The sequence below is a fragment of the Odontesthes bonariensis genome, chromosome 17 (genome assembly GCF_027942865.1).
Source record: "Odontesthes bonariensis isolate fOdoBon6 chromosome 17, fOdoBon6.hap1, whole genome shotgun sequence".
Taxonomy (NCBI): Eukaryota; Metazoa; Chordata; class Actinopteri; order Atheriniformes; family Atherinopsidae; genus Odontesthes; species Odontesthes bonariensis.
The window spans coordinates 1,787,863-1,805,274 of record NC_134522.1 but is presented as its reverse complement, the minus strand read 5'-3'; the positions used below and the strand labels follow the sequence as shown (position 1 = coordinate 1,805,274).

The 17,412-nt window shown below is 44.5% G+C and overlaps 1 protein-coding gene across 1 annotated transcript in view; it reads right to left on the bottom strand.

Annotated features, from left to right (window-relative positions):
• Window positions 1–1,865: 1,865 nt before the first annotated feature.
• The window catches only part of setd3 (SET domain containing 3, actin histidine methyltransferase), a 30,924-nt gene continuing 15,377 nt past the window's right edge, over window positions 1,866–17,412 (bottom strand). The window contains exons 7-13 of the mRNA XM_075448130.1: window positions 12,776–12,834; window positions 12,468–12,582; window positions 10,389–10,463; window positions 9,530–9,696; window positions 7,271–7,356; window positions 6,149–6,309; window positions 1,866–2,799 (exon numbers count right to left, since the gene is read on the bottom strand). Coding sequence (XP_075304245.1) covers window positions 2,362–2,799; window positions 6,149–6,309; window positions 7,271–7,356; window positions 9,530–9,696; window positions 10,389–10,463; window positions 12,468–12,582; window positions 12,776–12,834 — 1,101 coding nt within the window. The 3' untranslated portion in view covers window positions 1,866–2,361. The remainder of the gene's footprint in view (window positions 2,800–6,148; window positions 6,310–7,270; window positions 7,357–9,529; window positions 9,697–10,388; window positions 10,464–12,467; window positions 12,583–12,775; window positions 12,835–17,412) is intronic.

Genomic DNA, 17,412 nt, shown 5'->3' with positions numbered 1-17,412 from the left:
GCTGGCTGCTGCTGGCTGGCTGCTGCTGGCTGGCTGCTGGCTGGCTGCTGGCTGGCTGCTGGCTGGCTGCTGCTGGCTGGCTGCTGCTGGCTGCTGCTGGCTGGCTGCTGCTGCTGGCTGCTGCTGGCTGCTGGCTGGCTGCGGACCGGCATCTGGCTGGCTGCTGGCTGGCTGCTGGCTGTCTGCTGGCTGGCCGGCTGCGGACTGCTTCACGCTCAAAGATAGGATATTAATATATTAATATCTAAAATCATATTAGTCAAATTCTAATGTTCAGAACCACGATTTTATCAGCCGTCCACCGAGAGTAAAGCAGTCCAAATAAAATACTCAAAGCGTTTCAGGATTAAAACGTATTTCTTTATTTAAAACGCAGTGACTCATTAAACTCCCTCCACATTACTCTGAAAATATTTTCATCTGTAGAATAAACTGGCCAAAAAAACAAGTTGTTCAGTGTTGCAGGCGGTCAGATCTCAGCTCCTCATCTCTTCCCTTTTCCACCACATTTCACCATTTTAGGCCAAACAAAACAGAAAAGTAAGCAGGCAGCAACGGTGCTAGGCACAGGTCCTGGGAAGGTGGAGCTCCCATCCCAGACTTACCCTCTCACCATGTTTTCCATCAGCAGCAGGACACAGAAAAGCAGCTTCACTGGTTGGAAATGGTGAAAACTCTCAGATTATCCCGCCTGGTTAAAGCCCGGGTGGGACTCCTCGCTGCTGCGCCACGCTGACGGTGTTCAGGAGGCTGCGTGGTGCTGGTGATACGTTCAGGACGTCTTCATAAAAACTAAAGTCTTCAGACTTTGTTGATGTAAAACATGTGAATGCAAACAGAAACTGGATGAAACAAACACACCCAAGTTTCAGTTCATCCCAGTAAAGCAGAAACTGGGAATCAGCCCATTCGGATCTTTTCCTTGGCCTCGTGGAAAACCTCAGAGTTTATCCATCGTCCTCATATTTATCCATAAACTAACCGAGCGCGGCTGGGAAAGTCGTGTCCTTTGATAAAAGAGATGATTAAGGAAGCATCGGAGCATTTAGAGTCTGAACTACTCGACCAAGCTTAAAGCGGTTCCAGACTGCCGCTCTGCTCTAATAAAAAAAAAGAGTTTAAAGACGGCGAAGTCATCTGGACTCACGGGACCCTGCAGCTGTAACAGCTGCTCAGTTTCACCAATGCTTCACACTCAGAAAATAAACGGGTAAAACTCTACCTGGGACAGTGTTTTGTCACCTTCCTAAAATAATCGCATAAGTAAATTTTTCAGATTTTTCAGGAAACACAAAAAACTCCCCCCCAAAGTTAAATTATTGCATTAAAATAATAATTTCAGTCAGTAAGTATGTATCAAAGGATGATGCTTGATTTAATTAAACAATTAAATATAATAATAATTATAATAATTAAATAATTAAAATAATAACATAATAATCCTTGATTTAATAGTTACATCAACATTTAATTTCCCTCTGGGATAAATAAAGTATTTTTGAATTTGAATTGAATTGAATAAGAACACTTATTGTTTTTCATAAAAACTAAGATTAAATAAATGACTCAGACATTTTTTTGGACCACACCTTTGATGCCAAAAAATTACGTAGGCGATTATTTTAGGAAGGTGACGGTTTGTTCCTTCCTGTCCAACATATTTGAAAGCTTATTTTAAAATCTAAAAGATTTGGAGCGTTTTAAATCTAAAAGGTGGAACCTGCTGCAGATTAAGGCCGTTTTCGTCCCGCTTCTCAGAGTCTGATGGGCAATAAAAACCAGAAGACAGTCCTTGTTTTTCATACAAAGTGTCATGTTGAACAGTTAAAAAAAAAAAAAAAGAAGAAAAAGTGTCAGAACACACGTTCCTGTTTCACACAGTCCTCAGTGCTGTTTATGGCTTCGACACCTCCACAATACATTCACAAAGAGAAAGCATTTTCCATTCAGAGACCAAAGTCTTTTTTACCGAGTTTCACTCCAAAACGGGATGGGGGGGCAGTGATGATCTCTGCACGGCAGCACGTCTCAGAGCACCGGAGAAGGAGATTGTCAACTTAAAAGCATGCTGCACACATGGAGACGGACCGCTGGGGGGGCGTCCGGCTCTGCAGACCTCCCTCCGCTCGCTCCACTACCCGCTGGCTGCCGCTCCGATGCAAACCTACGCGTCAAACTTAAACCAAAAAGATCATTTTTTTTTAAATCAAAACTTCTGCAAAAGAAGGCCGAGAGCTCGGCGGCGGAACAACTAAACAACGCCACGCTGGGCTCAACATTTTCAGCTTCTATATTTCTGAGTCACTCCGGAGACACAAAAATAAATAAATAGCGTGAGCTGTGGCAGTGAGGGGAACACGTTTATTCACTGTTCTCTTTGGCACTGTCGTCAGTTCGATTGGCACTTAGGCGAGCCGCCTCCGTTTGACCCTCCTGGTCCAAAGCTTTCCGAGTCTCCTCCCGCTCCGTCTCCCCGTTAGCATCCAAACCCACGCCGTAGATGGCCTTCCCCCCGTTCAGCAGGGGCTCCTCCTCCACCTGGCCCTCCTCCACCTCCTCCAGCTTACGCAGGATTATGGGAAGCTTCGCGTCCGCGTCGTTGTTTTCCAACAAAGCGATGTCGCTCTCCTCGAAGCGCGGCAGCGGAGCGCCCTCCTCCAGCTTCTCCTGGAATTGCAGACGTTTGGCCCGGCCGCTGGCCGACGCCTTCTCCAGGATCTGCTTCTCCGCCAGGCGGAGCTGGATGGCCAGGCGGGAGTGGAGACACAGGTCCGGCTTCTCCAGCACGGCGCGGTCCTCCTGCGGGGCGAAATAAAACAAGGTTTCAGGGAGTTAATGCAATGATCAACCAAAACTATCATGCAAGCAGAACTGGTCCCAAAGGGTTAGGGTTAGGGTAAGGTTAGGGTAAGGGCAGGGATGTCCAAAGTCGGTCCTCGAGGGCCGCTGTCCTGCAGGTTTTAGATGTTGCCCTGCTTCAACACACTTGATTGAGATTAAATGGATCTCTTCAACAGATTGTTAAGTTCTGCACAAGCCTGTTAATGTCGTCTTGATCTGAATCAGGTGTGTTGAAGCAGGGCAACACCTAAAACCTGCAGGACAGCGGCCCTCGAGGACCGACTTTGGAAATCCCTGGGGTAGGGTAAGGGTACGGTAAGGGTTGGGTTAGTGTAAGGGTTAGGGTAGGGTAAGGGTTGGGTTAGGGTAAGGTTAGGGTACGGGTAGGGTAAGGGTTGGGGTAAGGGTTACAGTACGGTAAGGGTACGGTAAGAGTTAGAGTAAGGGTAGGGTAAGGGTTGGGGTAAGGGTTAGGGTACGGTAAGGGTACGGTAAGAGTTAGAGTAAGGGTAGGGTTAGGGTCATGGGCGTCAGTTTGATTTCAGAAGTGCTGGGGACAATTACCATAAACTTGAGTAAGGTTTGAAAAGTGCTGTGTACAAGCTAGGCCCATTACTTCCGAATTGAGGTTTCATGATAATAATAGGCATTGCATTCGATGATGCGTATTGACGCGATATTGTCCCCATATTAAAAGTTAAAAGCCATCTGCGCGGTCTTGTTTAGGCCGTCGGAAACATCCTGGGTTGGGACAAACTTAAGAGTAGGCCCTATTCGTATTTCAAAATCCGCATTTTAGTACAAGACACGATTTCGGTTATTGCACAAACCTTGACACACCAACAAATCTCAGACAAACCTCGACCAAGCAAGAGCGCATCAGGAGCCTGGCTACAAACAGCCCTCGCCCTGAAAGTTTTCAAACATTGCCCGGCTATGAAACGACGGGCAAGAGTGAACGAGCAGCAACCCCTCATACAAGTCTGTTACATGCATGATGCACAGCTCACCAATTCAGCTTCTGCACCAAAAGTGGCGTTTGCACTTTCTCTACTTTTTTAAAGTGGTGGGGACAAATCTGCTCGTCAGACAAAGTGCCGGGGATGCGTCCCCACCGTCCCCAGCAGAAATGACGCGCCTGGTTAGGGTTAGAGTAAGGGTAAGGTTATGGTAGGGTAAGGGTAAGGGTAAGGTTAGGGTTAGAGTTAGGGTAGGGTAAGGGTAAGGGTAAGGTTGGGGTTAGAGTTAGGGTAGGGTAGGGTAAGGGTAAGGGTAAGGTTGGGGTTAGAGTTAGGGTAGGGTAGGGTAAGGGTAAGGTTAGGGTTAGAGTTAGGGTAGGGTAAGGGTAAGGGTAAGGTTAGGGTTAGAGTTAGGGTAGGGTAGGGTAAGGGTAAGGGTAAGGTTAGGGTTAGAGTTAGGGTAGGGTAAGGTTAGGGTTAGAGTTAGGGTAGGGTAAGGGTAAGGGTAAGGTTAGGGTTAGAGTTAGGGTAGGGTAAGGGTAAGGGTAGGCAAGGCATCTTTATTTATATAGCGCATTTCATACCACAGGCAACTCAATGTGCTTTACATAAAGACAAGGCATTTAAAAGAACAGCATAAAGCAGCAATTTAAAGACAAAAAATAAAATAAAATAGAATAAAAATTAAAAAACACAGTTAAAAGCAATCAAAGAAGAGGGGAAAAAGAAAGATATAAACTCAACCATAAGCACACCAAAAGAGAAATGTTTTTAACCTGGATTTAAAAGTGCTTACAGTTGGGACTGATTTCAGTTCTGCTGGTAGTTTGTTCCAGTTGTGTGCAGCATAACAGCTAAAAGCTGCTTCACTGTGTCTAGTTTGAACTCCACTGGGCTCCACTGGGCAAGGGTTGGGTTAGAGTTAAGGTAAGGATAGGGTTAGAGTTAGGGTAGGGTAAGGGTTGGGTTAGAGTTAGAGTAGGGTAAGGGTTAGGGTTAGGGTAGGGTAAGGGTTGGGTTAGAGTTAAGGTAAGGATAGGGTTAGAGTTAGGGTAGGGTAAGGGTTGGGTTAGAGTTAGAGTAGGGTAAGGGTTAGGGTAGGGTAAGGGTTGGGTTAGAGTTAGGGTAGGGTAAGGGTTAGGGTTAGAGTTAGGGTAGGGTAAGGGTTAGGGTTAGAGTTAGGGTAGGGTAAGGGTTGGGTTAGAGTTAGGGTAGGGTAAGGGTTAGGGTTAGAGTTAGGGTAGGGTAAGGGTTGGGTTAGAGTTAGAGTAGGGTAAGGGTTAGGGTAGGGTAAGGGTTGGGTTAGAGTTAGGGTAGGGTAAGGGTTAGAGTTAGGGTAGGGTAAGGGTTGGGTTAGAGTTAGGGTAGGGTAAGGGTTAGAGTTAGGATAGGGTAAGGTTAGGGTTAGAGTTAAGGTAAGGGTTAGGGTTGGGTTAGAGTTAGGGTAGGGTAAGGGTTAGAGTTAGGGTAGGGTAAGGTTAGGGTTAGAGTTAAGGTAAGGGTAGGGTTGGGTTAGAGTTAGGGTAGGGTAAGGTTAGGGTTAGAGTTAAGGTAAGGGTAGGGTTCGAGTTAGGGTAGGGTAAGGGTTAGAGTTAGAATAGGGTTAGAGTTAAGGTAAGGGTAAGGGTTAGGGTTGGGTTAGAGTTAGGGTAGGGTAAGGTTAGGGTTAGAGTTAAGGTAAGGGTAGGGTTGGGTTAGAGTTAGGGTAGGGTAAGGTTAGGGTTAGAGTTAAGGTAAGGGTAGGGTTCGAGTTAGGGTAGGGGTAAGGGTTGGGTTTAAAGTTAGGGTAAGGGTAAGGGAAGGGTTAGATGTAAGAGTTAAAGCTATGGTAGGTAATCCTAGAGAGCTAGCAAGAGAGCTAGCAAGATTCGAAAGTGTCCACTCCTCTACCCCCCTCCCCATTCCGTCAGTGCTTCATCCAAAGCCGGTGGAACCGCATGCGCACATGGAGCAGGGAGCCGGCAGAGGGGGGCGTAGGCAGAAAGCAGAGGCATCTGATTGGTTTTGATCTCGGATTGGTCAGCTTTTTCTCAGTCCTGCAGCTGCCACAGAGGTCTGATTATTTTCGTCCCTTTTTCTAAATACATCTTGTATAGATTTCTCTCAGGATAGACGGACCATTTCACCCAGTATTACAAAATGTGTTTCTGAACAGGATTACCTACCATGTCTTTAAGGTTAGGGATAGGGTTAGAGTTAGGGTAGGGTAAGGTTAAAGTTAGGGTAGGGTAGGGTTAGAGTTAGGGTAGGGTAGGGTTAGGGTTAGGGTAGGGTTAGGTTAAGGTTAGGTTAAGGTAGGGTAAGGTTAGGGTAGGGTAGGGTAAGGTAGGGTTAACCTGCCGGCTGACCTCAGACGTGGTCTTGTAGGTCTTGAGCAGCAGAGCGGCTCTGGTCTCCAGGAAGGTCCACAGCTTGATCTCGTTGTCCCAGCTGACGGGGAACTCGCTGTTGCCCAACGTGAATATCTTGTTGATGGTGCGATCCCCGAGCAGGTAGTCCTTCAGCTCCTCTGAAAACGAGACAACAGTCAGAATCTCTCGGGCTGCACCAAAAGCATTCACCGTGATGATGTCATGGCGATAAGGAGTGAGCCTGCGGGCCGACGGCCGGTTTTATTTCACAGTAATGAAGCCGCTTTTCATCACAAGGTCAAAACAAACCAAGAATCAACTTTACAGCAAAACGTGACCAACTTTACAGGGAGACGTGATCAACGTGAGTAAGTAACGAGCAACCTGAGTAAATAATGACAACTAACAACTAAACAACGCCACGCTGGGTTTGAACCATTTGAACAGGAAGAGAAAGCAGGGCCCATCTGGGTTATTCTTCTCTGAATTTATCTGAACGAGGAACAGCTTTTAAAGCTTTAAAGATCCCTCTCAGAGCCGATAAACAGCCAGCGGTGACCTTCCGTGTCGGGCTTTACGTGGTATCATGTCAGGAAGTTACGGAGCATCTGTGCGCAGCCTCGTCTCTCCGACATGAAAGAGGAGAAGCGCTCGTGTGAGCTCCCTTTTCCATCACGTCACATCTGTTAAGACATGTTGACACACTCGCACACATGTGAGAGCTGATATCCTCTCACATATATCCGAAGGCATCAAGGCCCGTTTTTAAAAATTAACACGCAGCTGAAATGTGAATAATGGATCAGGCGGGGTCCTGGAAGTGAGGAGGAGGAGGATGAGGAGGAGGATGAGGAGGAGGATGAGGAGGATGTGGCCCTGTGTGACGGGGGATTTACGACGCCGCTGCCTTTCTGCATACAAGCCGATGAATATTGCAAACCCCACAGCGGATCGCTGCTTCCACACATCTGGTGGCCTGCCTCCATCAATTAGCCGACTCGGGAACGGACAGGCCTCGCTCCACCCCTCCTCCACCTCCACCTGCAGCAGAGGAAGCAGCCGCTCGACGGCGCTCTCAGGGGAGCGTCCCGCCCCGGCTGTGCGCTGGGGGTTCCTTACCCTCGGTCATGCAGAAGACTCTTAGGAAGGCCAGGAGCTGGGCTGAGATGGGGGGCTCGTTGCAGTGCAGGGCGAATATGCAGGAGCTGAAAGTGAGACACACCGACACGTTACACACAAACCTGAGGTGCACACTTTAAAGGATTACTGAAAAGCTTTTATCCAACAGGGGAAGAAATGAGAAGATTTCAGACGTTTTTACATAAGTGAGACATGCCGACTCAGCTCCTTCTGATTCATGACTCAGCAAATATCTCCTGTTGTTCTTCAGCCTCAAAAATCCAGTGATTGAACGGAGCTCTGAGCTCGTTTTAACAGTTTCTTCAGTCACGATGCTGACTAACTACGAACTATAACTAACTATAGATAGATAGATAGATAGATAGATAGATAGATAGATAGATAGATACTTTATTCATCCTAATTTGGGAAATGATTGCGTTGCAGCAGCAGCGTACATTTAACAAGCAAATAGAATAAATAGAATCGAATTAGAATAGAGAGAATAAAAATAGAGAATAAACATTAGCAATATACAAATCTACAGTATGGAGAGTAGTAGGGTACATAATATTAATAGTAATAATAATAACAATAATAATAATGAACATCAGAAAACTAAATAAAATAAAAACAGATTTGTACATTTAACAATAAAGGTAAAAAAATAAATTTAACTGAGCACACTGAACCAATAAGAAATATAGGGTATATGGATAATTTACATTATCTATGTAGTTATAGTTATAACTATAACTAACTATAACTAACCTACAATGAAAAAGTCCCAAAAAAAAAAAAATCGACAACTTTAAACCATAAGACCTCAAAGACTTTCTGACAGTAATATGACAGCAGCGCTGAAAACATTCTGAACTGTGAGCTTCACTGAGATTAATTTTAATCATAAAACTGTGATTGGAGCAAAAAAAAGAAGCATTGAGGACTAATCAGAGACACAGAATGGTTCCATCATCCGTGAGTCTAAAACTGTGGCATCACTTCAACTCAGGATTCTCCAAGTAGGAGTTATTAAAACAAAAAAAATACTAATTTTAGACACACACACAAAAAAAACGTTCTCCTTTTTAATCTATTTTCAAACAGCAAGGCGACAGATTCTCTTAAACTGAGGTCGTTCCAGGTTCTCCAGGAAGTCTGAACTAAAGCCTCTAGCATGGTTGCCACGTCTGCTAGCGCAAGCGGTGTTGATGACATCACGATTTCGTCAAGTTGATGCGCCAGTAGTTGCAATTTTCCCCGTCACAGAGGTGTCGCTGCTACGTGAAGGTTACCGCTACTCTACAACTACAAAAGTGGAGAAGAAAACAATGAAGAGCAGGAACACTGTCATCAATAGGCGCATTCCCCCTGTAGGAACCTTCTGCAGTTCCTAGAACCTTTTCAGGAACGGGGCCGTTTTTTTTCCTCATTCGGACATACAGGAACTAGGGACCACGTCCCTCGGGAACTAGGGACCACGTCCCTCGGGAACTAGGGACCCCGGCCCTCGGGAACTAGGGACCACGGCCCTCGGGAACTAGGGACCACGTCCCTCGGGAACTAGGGACCCCGTCCCTCGGGAACTAGGGACCACGTCCCTCGGGAACTAGGGACCACGTCCCTCAGGAACTAGGGACCACGGCCCTCAGCAACTAGGGACCCCGGCCCTCGGGAACTAGGGACCATGGCCCTCGGGAACTAGGGACCACGGCCCTCGGTCCGGCCGCAGAGCAGCAGGAAGCGCCGCAGAGCGTTTGAAGGTTGCGTTTCTGCTGATAACGCCGCATCTACACGTGTCCACGAGGCCAATCTGCTGCTCTCTGCTTTGAAAAGGATCTACGAGCGAATCTGTCGCTTTAAGAGACAACGCCACGGCAACAAGGGGGATTGTTTCAGTTAATTTCCACTGTTGAGATTTAGCCCGTCATCAATAAGAGATTAAAGGCGCCTGATTAAAAATGCCTGCATAAAATTAAGAGGCTAATGATAAAATGATTAAGCTTCTTGGTGATGAAAGTGTTGGGGAGGATGGCAAACTGATACTGGGTGGGGTGGGGGAGACTCGCTGCAACATTTATGCTTCAATTACGCCAAAGTGAGCTCTAATTGGTTGAAACGTCTACAAAACGCAGCTTTCTGAAAGGTGCGTGGAGTTGGTGGAGAGCCCGAAGCCGCCTTCGACCCACATTAAGAGCTTCAGAGTGTAGAAAGCAGAGATAAAGCAGGTCGGGATGTGTGCGAAAAAGCAGAACTTACGCTGGAATGCCGGCTCGGGCCAGAACCTCGGCCTTCATGGCGTACAGGCGCTCGCTCTTACTGACGCCCAGTTTGATCTTCACTCTGTCGTGGGCGTTGTCCTGAAAGAAGAAGCCGTTGTGGATGACAAACTCGGCGTTGGATCTTGTGCCGTAGAAGATGTAGATCTGAGGAGAGAGAGAAGATCACCATCGTTGGAATCATGGACAGCGGCTCATTTCTTTAACCCAAAACATGTTCAAACGTGGATATAAACCCAGAATCTGAGGCAGAACCAGAGTTAGTTCAGTTCTGAGCAGCTTTAAAGTGAATATCTGCAGATGTTTCCATGGTAACAGCTGCCGAGATTCACTGAAACATGTTCCAACATGAAGATAAACCCAGAATCTGAGGCAGAACCAGAGTTAGTTCAGTTCTGAGCAGCTTTAAAGTGAATATCTGAATCTTTGCTGTTTTTCAGGTCAAACTGTAATTTTTGGCATTTTTTCCAATCAAAACGTGGGTTTTGTCTGATTTTCCCCTTTAACTAAATATTTTTAACTTCTATATTTTTAACAGAATTCATTATTGGGTGGAATTTTGGCCACAAACGAATATTTTTGATTTTTTTTTTAACAGTCTTTATAAAGCAGATTGGGTCCCTTATGAGAATCAATGTTTTTTTATTGCCCCAGATAGTATTTTCTATCGATTCCTAAATGAAAGTTTTATTTTGCAGCATCTCCACGGTCCAGTTTATCCAGTTAAAACAGATATCAGACCGATGCTTGTAAAGGGGCTGCGTTATGCTATCCTTTCTCCAACCTTTCGGCCTGGTTTTACTTCACACGGTACGTGCTGAGAGGCAGCTTCTCCTCACCTGTTCGTCCTCCTTGTAGTCCTGCAGCGCCACGCACTCACAGCGATCGTCCTCCAGGTTGTAGCCAGTTGTGATCTGTGGGGACAACATAAATTAGCTTCAAAAAGGTAACCAGAACCCCGACTTATTTCATATCTAATGGTGTTCTAAATCAACATGGACACAATTCTGTTGGCAGAGGGAAAGGATTCTTTGTTTTGGAGCTGATCATCCGTCAGGGACTTCTCTTCTCTGTAGGGAGCCCCACAGCTGGCACCACCACCCCCATCCTCCAGCCTCAACATCTCCCATGCAGCTCTGCTCATCAGGGTCCAGTTGTGTGATGGCATTACTCTTGTTTTACTTTTAGCTGCAACAGCCCTAAAACTGTGAAGTGGTGTGAATATTTTACACGTGTGGCAACCATAGAAACATCCTGTTTTCTCTCAAGGTTTCACGTTATCTCAGAAACCTTAATGAAGTCTAATTTCTTCACATTGAGGTTGAAACCATGGCTGTGTTCGAAACCGCTTACTTTTCCCACTACTCATACTATCTTTCTGAGTTAGTATGCGAGTTTTAGTAAGAGAGAAGTTCCCGGATGCATACTAGATTCTCTGAAATGTTGGGTATGCATCAAGAGGTTACTACTCATACTCAAACTACCCAAGATGCAACGTAACGTCGCCGAGCGAAATGCATTGTGGGTAAACGCTCTGCATACTGTCTGATCGATGAGTATGCAGTATGGAAGTATGCAGTTTGTAGTATGTAGTATGCAGTATGCAGTATGTAGTATGCAGTATGTAGTATGCAGTATGCAGTATGTAGTATGCAGTATGTAGTATGCAGTATGTAGTATGCAGTATGCAGTATGTAGTATGCAGTATGTAGTATGCAGTATGTAGTATGCAGTATGCAGTATGCAGTATGTAGTATGCAGTATGTAGTATGTAGTATGCAGTATGCAGTAGGCAGTATGTAGTATGCAGTATGTTGTATGTAGTAGTATGCCGTATGTAGTATGCAGTATGTAGTATGTAGTATGCAGTATGTAGTATGCAGTATGTAGTATGTAGTATGCAGTATGTAGTATGTAGTATGCAGTATGTAGTATGCAGTATGTAGTATGCAGTATGCAGTATGTAGTATGTAGTATGCAGTATGCAGTATGTAGTATGCAGTATGCAGTTTGTAGTAGTATGCAGTATGCAGTATGTAGTAGTATACAGTATGCAGTATGTAGTAGTATGCAGTATGCAGTTTGTAGTATGCAGTATGTAGTATGTAGTATGTAGTAGTATGCAGTATGCAGTATGTAGTAGTATGCAGTATGCAGTATGTAGTAGTATGCAGTATGCAGTATGTAGTAGTATGCAGTATGCAGTATGTAGTATGCAGTATGCAGTATGTAGTAGTATGCAGTATGTAGTAGTATGCAGTATGCAGTATGCAGTTTGTAGTATGCAGTATGCAGTATGTAGTAGTATGCAGTATGTAGTATGCAGTATGTAGTAGTATGCAGTATGCAGTTTGTAGTATGCAGTATGCAGTATGGAGTATGTAGTATGCAGAATGTAGTATGCAGAATGTAGTATGTAGTATGTAGTATGCAGTATGTAAGTATGCAGTATGTAAGTATGCAGTATGCAGTATATAGTATGTAGTATGCAGTATGCAGTATGTAGTATGCAGTATGCAGAATGTGGTATGCAGTTTGTAGTATGCAGAATGTAGTATGCAGAATGTAGTATGCAGTATGTAAGTATGCAGTATGCAGTTTGTAGTATGCAGTATATAGTATGCAGTATGAAGTATGCAGTATGGAGTATGTAGTATGCAGAATGTAGTATGCAGTATGTAAGTATGCAGTATGTAGTATGCAGTATGGAGTATGTAGTATGCAGAATGTAGTATGCAGTATGTAAGTATGCAGTATGTAGTATGCAGTATATAGTATGCAGTATGTAGTATGCAGTATGCAGTATGTAGTATGTAGTATGCAGTTTGTAGTATGCAGTATATAGTATGCAGTATGCAGTTTTGAACACAGCCCATATCTGTGATTGTGTGTGTTGGAGTGTGACATGTAGACCTCACCAGTCCATTTGTGTGGTTGCACATGTCCCAGAGAGGGATGAGGGCCAGAGTGACCCGGCTGCCGTCCTCGGTGGGGATCTGGTTCTGCCGGGTCATCACAGAGGACACGGCCCACCTGTCGCACACAACCAACGCCGGCTCGTTACTCCAATGCATTCTGGGAGTTCAGAGGCTCCAACACTGGTGTCTTTACTGACATTTAGCTTTACTCTTAGCGTCCAGGTGTTAGCAAACATTTCAAACCGCCCCCATCTCTTCTGTACGTTTTAAACACAGAACCGATGGTTAAACGCCACCCGCTCACTGACCTGTAGTCGTCAAACGTGAAGCTGTCCTTCAGGGGCAGCTTGCTGGCAGCGGGATGAGTCTGTGGATGGAGGGAGGACGGGGGAAAAACAGGGGAGAAGGGAAGAAAACACAAATCAGCGTGAAGAGTTTCATTATGCAGGTATGCTGGAGGGGGGCTGCCTGACAGGGACGCCTAACAAGAAGGCCTGGGAGTAGGGGGCCACCGCGGCGGCGTGTGCCCGTGTGTGTGGTCTGCTGGTGCGGCGTGACACTCGACCCCCCACATACATCACTGTCAGCTTAATTTGTTGTGGCCAGCGGCCGTCATAAATCTGCCTCATCAATTTGGGCTGGAATCAGTGTGTGCACGTGTGTGCACGTGTGTGCACGTGTGTGCACGCGTGTGCACGGATGCCGCTGGTTCCTTCATTTAAAGCCACAGCCGCCACCGACCGCAGCCATTTGCAAACTGTCCTGAGCTGAAGGAGCAGAGAAGAAGAAAAAAAAAGAAAGAAAAAAAAAGAAGGAAAGAGAAAAAAAAGAAAGAAAAAAAAGAAAGAAAGACAAAAAAGAAAGACAAAAAGGAAGAAAAAAAAAAGAAAAAAAAAGAAGAAGAAAGGAAAGAGGAGAAAAAAAAGAAAGAAAGAAAGAAAAAATGAAAGAAAAAAAGAAAGACAAAAAGGAAGAAAAAAGAAAGAAAAAATGAAAGAAAAAAGAAAAGAAAAAAAGGAAAGAAAGAAAAAAAAGAAAGACAAAAAGGAAGAAAAAAAGAAAGAAGAAAAAAAGAAAGAAAGAAAAAAAAGGAAGAAAAAAGAAAGAAGAAAATAAAGAAAGAAAGAAAAAAAAGGAAGAAAAAAAGAAAGACAAAAAGGAAGAAAAAAGAAAGAAGAAAAAAAAGAAAGAAAGAAAAAAAAGGAAGAAAAAAAAGAAAGACAAAAAGGAAGAAAAAAGAAAGAAGAAAAAAAAGAAAGAAAGAAAAAAAAAAGAAAAAAAGAAAGAAAGAAAAAAAGGAACAAAAAAAAGAAAGACAAAAAGGAAGAAAAAAGAAAGAAAATAAAGAAAGAAGGAAAAAAAAGAAAAAAGAAAAAAAAGGAAGAAAAAAAAGAAAGACAAAAAGGAAGAAAAAAGAAAGAAGAAAAAAAAGAAAGAAAGAAAAAAAAGGAAGAAAAAAAAGAAAGACAAAAAGGAAGAAAAAAGAAAGAAGAAAAAAAAGAAAGAAAGAAAAAAGGAAGAGAAAAGAAAGAAAAAAAAAAGAAAAAAAGAAAGAAAGAAAAAAAAGGAACAAAAAAAAGAAAGACAAAAAGGAAGAAAAAAGAAAGAAAATAAAGAAAGAAGGAAAAAAAAGAAAAAAGAAAGAAGAAGAAATCTTCACTTTGTTCCTCCACAAAAATCTAGTCCTGTGAAAAAGAAAGTGAACCCTCAGCAGGTGTTAAAACTCAGTGAATCCAACTTCAGATGAACACATGAAATGTTCCACTGCGTCTTTATCCAGCAGCTGGTAGCTGCAGTGTGTGAGAAACTAAGTGAACCCCTGATCCAGCAGCTGGTAGCAGCAGTGTGTGAGAAACTAAGTGAACCCCTGATCCAGCAGCTGGTAGCAGCAGTGAGAAACTAAGTGAACCCCTGATCCAGCAGCTGGTAGCAGCAGTGAGTGAGAAACTAAGTGAACCCCTGATCCAGCAGCTGGTAGCAGCAGTGAGTGAGAAACTAAGTGAACCCCTGATCCAGCAGCTGGTAGCAGCAGTGTGTGAGAAACTAAGTGAACCCCTGATCCAGCAGCTGGTAGCAGCAGTGAGTGAGAAACTAAGTGAACCCCTGATCCAGCAGCTGGTAGCTGCAGTGTGTGAGAAACTAAGTGAACCCCTGATCCAGCAGCTGGTAGCTGCAGTGAGTGAGAAACTAAGTGAACCCCTGATCCAGCAGCTGGTAGCAGCAGTGAGTGAGAAACTAAGTGAACCCCTGATCCAGCAGCTGGTAGCTGCAGTGTGTGAGAAACTAAGTGAACCCCTGATCCAGCAGCTGGTAGCTGCAGTGAGTGAGAAACTAAGTGAACCCCTGATCCAGCAGCTGGTAGCAGCAGTGAGTGAGAAACTAAGTGAACCCCTGATCCAGCAGCTGGTAGCAGCAGTGTGTGAGAAACTAAGTGAACCCCTGATCCAGCAGCTGGTAGCTGCAGTGTGTGAGAAACTAAGTGAACCCCTGATCCAGCAGCTGGTAGCTGCAGTGAGTGAGAAACTAAGTGAACCCCTGATCCAGCAGCTGGTAGCAGCAGTGAGTGAGAAACTAAGTGAACCCCTGATCCAGCAGCTGGTAGCAGCAGTGAGTGAGAAACTAAGTGAACCCCTGATCCTCCTCTATCAGGCTTTGATGTGTAAAACCTTTCTTTTCACACGACTGGAGCTCTCTCTGAAGGAACTGAACGCAGACCTTCGTGCAGATTTGATCACATGAAGAAACACTGATGCCACAGCAATGCTTGCTCACCACATGTCTTCTCGTTAAAGACCAGTCCGATTTTTTTATGAAGATCAGTATCTGTCACAGCACCACCAACTCCAAAACAAAGTCTTTCTTTCCGGAACTATACTAAACTGGTTCGAAACATGCTTAGAGAACAGGAAGTACTTTGTGTCAATAGGTAACTTTACATCTGAGCAGACAGGAATCACATGTGGAGTTCCCCAGGGTTCCATCCTGGGACCTCTTCTGTTTAACATCTACATGCTCCCACTGGCACAGATTATAAAAAACAAGAAAATAAACTACCACAGCTATGCACCAACTCCAAACTCAAGTCTTTTACTGACTGAGGCTGCAGTTCCCATACATCCTCACAGAGGCTTTACAGAGGTGTGTGTGCGTCTCATCTTTGATTCATCTCCTCTCACAGCACACACACCTCCTCCCCGTTTCGTCCACAGCTCCTCTCCTCCTCCTCAGATGACCGGGCTGGAAAATTAGCTTGTCACATTGGCTTTGAATCGAATTGACCTGAATGTACCTCCCTTCACTTCCCCGCCCCCACCGCCTGGTCCCGTCTCTCCATCTACCCGATGTTTTGGACGTGTAAATGACCGCTGACACAGACTGACCCGTTATAGCGTGCGCCAACATCCCCAAACACCAGCTTTCTTGCATGGGAACTAATAAGAAGCCTGTGGTATGGCAGCGTGGGGCGTACTGCATCGTTTGAGCTGTGGGTGTCCGTAAAGCTCAAATTAATCATTTGTTTGACGTGTATAAACCGATTAAAAAAGCATTTCAACCTGGATTTCAACCTTTTCAAGCCGGGGTTTGAACCACTGACCCTAACTCTTCCTCCTGAGCTCCAACCAATCAATCACTTAACATTTACATAGTTTTGACCATGGCAGGTAAGCTTCTGCTCTGATTAATGAGACCCTAAAAGCAGTTCTATGGACTAAAATCAGGTTTTAAAAGGGATAGTTGAGTTAAGGTGTAAAAAAATAAAGCGTTTTGCTACTCAAAACAATATGCGTTAAGGTTCAAGTGTCTCAACCTAACCGTGGCGGGAATTTTCCTAAACCTAACAAAAATGCTTAAGAGCCTCAACATAACCAAGAGGTTTAATTGGCTAAAGTCTAACGCCAAATTGTAACTGGCGAATCTAACCAGGACATTGTCTCCAGTGTTTCCCACACATAGACTAATTCGTGGCGGTGCGCCACAGATTCAACACCGGCCGCCACATATTACGTTTCGTTATTATTATTTTTTTTTAACGCTATTTAAAAAATACTCGTATTCGTTAAGCTGCATTTCCTTTCCCTGCTCTCCCTCCGTCTCTGTCAGTCACGCGTCTCTCTCGCATAGCCTACACACACACACACACACACACACACACACACACACACACAGCCCCTCCCCTCCGTGCACACCGCGTGCGTCTCCATCAGCGAGATCATCCCTGGAAGTGTGGAAGCTTGCTAGCTTCAGCGTCGCGTTAGATTAGCTCAACCGAAAGAAGACGGCTGGCGAAATTCACGAAAGGTTGGTATCACGTGCACTTTTATAAAACCACACATTAAAAAGTCCTATAAAAATATTTTATATTTTGAATAAAATGTTGTCCCGTCCCGTCCCGTCCCATAGCAAACAAGCGATTACGTCTTCTTTATAAAGTTAACTAGTCGCAAGTTTGCCGTAAAAAAAAAGAAAAGAAAATATAGTTGGGTTGTCGAGGTCAAAACACTAGCAGCTGTGAATTAAATAAAGTAGGTTTTTAAACTCTTACACTGAATGTTTGCTGCTTCAATCCAGATGAGTATTGAAAAATATTTTCCGCGATTGAAAAAGAGACGTGCGTGTTGAGGATGAGGAGCAGCCTGAACCGGAGGTGTCAGTCTGAAACAGCTGTACAGTCCCACCAGTGTAATTATCTATGTTATTAATTTGTTTACAATGAAGATGTGAAAATCTGCAGATAAGCCGCACCTGTGTCACCCTCCGTGACACAGGTGTCACACATCCTTACGTCCCCCATAATTTTCCTTGATGGAGAAATTATCCAGGTTCTTAACTCCCAATGACATATATGTCACATTACAGATCTCTGACAGTGGGGGGGGGGTGGTATTTTATTATTAACAAAGGAATTATTTAGAAGAATTTTTATTTTTTAACACCCCCCCGGGCC